Source organism: Mastigoproctus giganteus, chromosome 12 (genome assembly GCF_048544385.1).
Source record: "Mastigoproctus giganteus isolate SK-2022 chromosome 12, ASM4854438v1, whole genome shotgun sequence".
NCBI lineage: Eukaryota > Metazoa > Arthropoda > Arachnida > Uropygi > Thelyphonidae > Mastigoproctus > Mastigoproctus giganteus.
Genome location: NC_143586.1, coordinates 110991139 through 110997138, shown reverse-complemented (window position 1 = coordinate 110997138; position 6000 = coordinate 110991139). Strand labels below are relative to the sequence as shown.

The following is a 6000-nucleotide window of genomic DNA, read 5'->3' as shown; positions in this document are numbered from 1 at the left end:
ACAATAAAACAAAGTTCTGTTACGTATTTTTGTATTTGTTACGTATTATCACGTAACCCGCTTCTCCCATTGGCTGAATAAAGATGTTTTTTTTTCTTCAGAATATGCGTAAGATTACAACATTTTTCAGTAAAATAAGAAGATGGCGCCACCTTTTAACCTGTATTCTCACTCTGCGACTTCATGGTTAGCAATAACAATAAAATTTAAAGAATAAAAAAAAAAAAATACATTTTAAAAAAGAAAACAGTTCCGAACAGTTATAATAACAAACAGTGAAAACTGTACAAACATAATCAAAAAGAAACACGATTAACTGCTACTGTCAAAAAAGAAAAGAAATGCACCAAACTCTTTCTAGATTCTAACTATAATGGAAAGATATTGCTGTAACGTGAAATAAATGTTCGTTTTATGTAATTGTGATGTGAAATACGCGTACTGGTACGTTACTAGTTAGTACCGCATTGAGAAAGACAAGAAAGCGGCACTTAAGAAAACCAACATCTGTGGAATTACCAAAGTATTCGTGGGGATGATATCGGCAATTTAAGAATGCAGATCACCAGCGCGATCGAAGTTTTTAAGAATTCACAATTGCTTCTAAAAACTATATTCGAAGAAGAAAGCGAGCAGCAAAAAACTGCGAGGAAATTTTATTAATGTTTAATTTTGTTCCCATTCTAAACTGCTGGTGAGCATCACACGCTGACACACGCACTACTACTTCATGCTTCACAATTAAGGGTTAGATTTGTGCTTCCAGACGAAATGGCTTTGCACATCCGAGTGGTGTGACGTCACAACAGCCGTGCTAAAGGAACAGAGAGAGATTTGGCAACCTTCCGTTGGGCATTCCCAGCCTGGATGCTCACGGCGTCTTCCTGTCGGAAAGAAAATCACACGCAAATCAATGAAACGGCTGTTGCTATCATTAGTTGAGTCTTACCTGAGCATTTCTGACTGCACACATCTTACCTGTGCGCGGTGACTTTTGTTTATGCTTTACCGGTTTCGCCTTCATCAGAGAGCGACCGGGCGTAGTATATTTATTCATTCGTTCATCTATATCCCCTCTCTCTTTCTCATATATATGTATAATGTAAGAACAAACGTTTCGTTATCTTCAAACCCGAGTAACGCTTCGTAAATATAACGCCACGAGCAGTCAAGCTGTGCCTCACGCTAAAATTTTAATCCATCCTTTTCTATTAATAATTGTCGGAGCTAATAATTATGCGAAAACAGAGCAGCCGCCAACAAAGAGACACCGGTAGTCTTGTAATGGCACTCTGCCATGCCTACCAAATTAGCGGAGCCCCTGAGACGGTACAGAAAAACGTGGATGGGGCCTGCAGGAACGCCTCTACACCATGCCAAGAACGGCTAGCCTTACAGAAACCACTCACTACCCAAAAACGCCACTGCGCATTTTACTGTAGCGGTACCTGCAGTGCTAGTGTGCCGTGGAAAGAACGCGGACCAGAACAGCTCCCCACAAGGCCTGGAAATGGTGGTTGATTAATAATGCGAGACTTCTCACGGAAAGTGCACAGTGTCGGTGTACCAAGCGCTGGTGCGCCGATCTCATGTGGCCGAGTGTACAGCGAGACACGGGTCCGATAGATAGGATTTAAGGGCTGTTGTAGCGGATTTCGCAAAGGACATGTCTTCAAGCTCGGATGGTGGATTAGTTTGTTAGCGTTTATTTGCTGTTAGTGCCTTTTTTTTTTTTTTTTTTTTTTTTCTTTTTTCCAACTGCCTTCGGTGGAAATTGTCTGGAGGAATTTATAGCGACAAATGGATACGTGAAAGCCGACATTCCCTCAGATATCGGGGGCAATTTCTGAGGGGAGTTTAAGGAACTGTTGAGACGATGCGAGGGAGCAGCGTGTGAAAGTTTTATGCGACGGATTAATTTCGGAAGTGTCTAGACTCGTAAGGTTTTTGTGTGAGGTCATTTTAGTCGTTTCTTCAACCATGGCGATGTTGCGAGGTATGCCCGGGGGAGGTGGGATGGGGGGGCCATGGGACAAACTCATGTCCCGCTTCAACCGCCAACATTCGTTTGATCGGTCTTCGAACCAGCAACAAGGCCAACAGCAGCAGCAAGGCCAGCTAAACAGGTGGGTGTAAAAATCACCTTTTAACACTGCCTAATATAAGAAAATGTGTGATCGCTCGTAGTTTTTGTGTAGACCCCATTGTGTGTGTGCGCGCATGTGTGTGTGTCAGATAACTTGTTGATAAAGCTGTTCGCTGTGCGTCTACCTGGATATACTTGCCGGTTGTATTTATAACGCTCTGCTGCAGTATTAGAGGATGCACTATATATAGTCCTAAGTGCATGAATGTTTATGCAATAACGGAATTCTAGTGGCTCGATTTATCGCAGGCGAGCGAAAATGTCTTACAAAATAGCATTTCTAGAAAGAGAGAGTGCTGGTAAAGTGCATTTATGCAGACGTGCAAGCAAGAAAAATACTTTTTTTCGTTCATTAGTAAAAAATAAGCGACTCACTAATAATTTAGATTGATTTTAAGCAAATACGTTTTTGTACCAAACTCACTGCTCTTCCTCCTATCTTTAGGTGTGCACGTCAGGTAAGAGTTTGCCCAATCGTTTTAAGCCTTTATGTTTGCTTACCTCTGGTGACGTCAGCTCTCCCCCACACTCTTCACCGAACCCCGAATTAGCGATGTTACGTTTGCCAGTCCCTTCTCCCGAATACCTTCAAATCGAATCCTTCTATATTTAGAACATCGTATATTAGTGAGGTCGCCTAACCCGATTCACAGCCACGACATTATACACAACTTACAAAATATCGAATTTCAAATAAACCATCAAAAATTAATTTAACAACTTTTCTATAATTATATTTCGATCTTCTTTGTAATTGGAAATCCAAGTATTTTTCCCCAATATTAAAAATATATATAATATCTGGAAAGGTTTCTTTGCCATCCTGCATTTAAAACAATAGAGTGTGCATTGATATTCGTATTAATACTCCCTACTTCACTTGTATATAGACCACTTAAAATTTAAATGAAATTCATTTCCATTCATGCTACAGGTAAGTCATTAATATGGATCACAACCAACTACAGTTAACTCTGTCTAATAAACATTAAATAGGTCGTCTGTCATGCTATGTCCTAAGAACATTAAAAAAAAGGCTGGGTATTGATGACAGATCACATACTGTCTCAAAGAACAGAATACAGTTATCTTTTTTTGTTCATTTTATCCTGTAGTCGTAAGACAGACAGAAATATAAATATTGTTGTGATTATGTATGCAGTTTGGTTCAATAAAACAATTTCGAGCGTAGTTATAACGAAACTACTGTCCACTATCAATCATAAGGAAATATAGCGCTTTAGCAAACAAATGCCAAATACAAATGGAGTTGTAGCAAAGATAGATCATACGTGACGACAACGTGAACAATATCCTCAAGATACGTGACATCACGTGGTGGAGAGATAATGTATACCGATACTATTTACTCATGGAGGAAAGAAAACTAAGGGGATCATTTGAGTGACATTTATCACCGGTAAGTAGCGCAAATACTAGCGTATGGTGACTAGCCAGCCATTCATAGTGAAGGACCTTAATTTTATATGGTGTACCAACCCTGTAACCCTTAACAAATCACCGTGATCCTTCGTGGAGCAAAGCCAACATTAGACACACGGTAGTGAACGACAATAGTCTTGCTTTTGTGCAAAGCCAGCAGTGAAAGGGCCAATAATGCGGTGACTTAACACTTGTTACATGATTTAAGGGATTTAGCTTGTATTGGGTACAGCTAAGAATAGCGATGCTCAGTTACTGCAACTTCTTCCAGTGAACAGTCAACAGTGTGACCATAGTGAGTGAGAACAGACAGGATGCAGCACAGCTAGCGAGGTACTGCATTTAAACGAACGGGATTTCGGCGAAAGGAATAATGTTGAGTAACTGATGGCTGTCAAAGTGGTGATAGTGAGAAGCGTTGATCTGGTATTGTGGATAACCGGTAATACCACAGCGAATTCCAATGATTTCGTACACAGGAGAAGCAACTTCCCCACATCACAGCATTAAGCCCGCACGGTAGGTAACACAATAGAATCGTGGCCGATGATGCTTTTGTGTTGTGCATTAAGAATTCCGATTAGTTGAGTTGACATAGGTGCAGTAAAAGGATCTCTGTCCTTCCTTCAGCTTTTTGCTATCATAAATACGATTGGGGCCTCGTAACTGGCACCTGCTACTTGGTGTTTGTTAAGGGTTACATCTGCTTTCTTGGCATTATGTAACTTAACCTAATCGTTAATTGAACTGATAAAGCTTATATTGCCATTGTCACGTAATGGTTACATTAAAATGAATATAATGTAAATGTATAATGTTCCATAAATGTAATGTAAATATGAGCTGAGTAACAGGTGCCCATCACACGCAGGGTTGAATTTTTTAGAATTAGGTCTTTCCAACGGAAACCATGAGGCGCTGGTGTACCATGTCTGTAAATTACGTGCATTCTATTGTTCGCTCGCTTATTTTTCAGCATGGAAACTGGTTTCTGAAAGGGAATAATCAGTCCTCCCTTGACACCGACTAACTAGGCCAATAAAATTTGTTGTTGACAGGAATCGAATCCAAGACTTTTGCACACATTGCTAAAGAATAGCGCAAACCACGTGGACCATGCGCAGAACTGATCTTATTTATAATTAGTATTGGCAGAAAGCTCGAGGTGTGCAGAGATCCTCTTATTGCACTTTACCTTTCAATTACATTTAAAATAATCGAATTGTATTTCACCGAATATCTGTCTTTTGCAGTCAGATATTTTGCAAAGCTTTGGGAAAAGGGTCAGAATGAGACCACCAATGATTTAACGACCTTACATTTTGTAATTATGCTTCTCCAACTGTTAGATATACAACGGCTGTGCAATGCATATTAACAACAACGTGTTAATATGCATTGCACAGCCGTTGTTATATCTAGGACGAATCGCTTTCATATTTAAGGAGGTCAAAAAATTTCAGAAATGCAGCTGAATATTAGCTTTACAAAAACAGTCAACTTTCTAAATTGCTAATGGCCAGTAACTATGAGATATTACTGTAAAATTAACAACGACATTTAATGAATGACACAAACCTTGTCAAAGTCTTTTGACTGATGGGCAACGATGATATTTTTGAATGATGATGTTTCGTGTGAAAGAAAATCGCAATTATAGCTTACCGAATGACAGGGATATTTTGGGCAAAGATGTAACGATGTTCACTTCAATCAATACAGTAATCTTACGAAGAAGAAGAAGAGAACAGTGTTGACAGCTGATGAATGGTGGCGATATACTCTAGTGATAATGTAGCAGATGTCATGGTGAAATGGACACGATTTCGGAGTCTAGAAGAGCAATGATGTTATAGAATTCCAACTTCCAGAGTAGTACAATCCATAAACGAGGATAATTTTAATTATTGTTCAGCTTCAATTCTTTGACTTGTTTAATGATCCAACACTCCTCTTCTAATCTAAATGGAACTTAAAACACACTCTTTCTCACTAAGTGTGGGTCAACAAACCAAACAATTGTAACTTCCATTTAATCAGTTATCGATGGTGTAAGTCGACTGATTTCCGATCTGCATTTATGCAGCGACAACTTCGGAACCCCAAGTCATTAAAAAAATAATTCCAAAAGCGATTTTATCAGTATAAGTTTGATGAGTAGCACGAAGTGGAAAAAGCACCAAAATCACGAAATAATTATTTCTGTCAAACTTTTTTGGAGCGCTGTTTTTACAGTTATCAATCCGCATACAAACCAAACTCCTACGGATACATGAAAAGATGGAGTTTTAGAATAAATGTTACGACTTTAATTTTCTTATTTCATTTTAGTTGCTACATGTCCGTTGTCGGTCACTTTTTATTATGCATTACATCTTTTATCACTAATAACATTTAAATTGGATGTTAAA

General features: G+C 39.0%; 1 protein-coding gene across 6 annotated transcripts in view; it reads left to right on the top strand.

The window, feature by feature from the left end:
- Nucleotides 1-1774: 1774 nt before the first annotated feature.
- The window catches only part of LOC150077338 (potassium voltage-gated channel protein Shaker-like), a 319999-nt gene continuing 315773 nt past the window's right edge, over nucleotides 1775-6000 (top strand). For 2 of the 6 annotated variants that reach the window (XR_016547719.1, XM_090386662.1), the window contains exon 1: nucleotides 1775-2126. Coding sequence is in view for 1 of the 6 variants with exons in the window: in XM_090386662.1 (XP_090242788.1) it covers nucleotides 1981-2126 (146 nt within the window). In the remaining 5 variants the exon portion in view is untranslated. Of the gene's footprint in view, nucleotides 2127-3843; nucleotides 4109-6000 lie in introns of those variants that run through there. The other 4 variants (XR_016547722.1, XR_016547724.1, XR_016547720.1 and 1 more) reach the window with 2 other exon arrangements.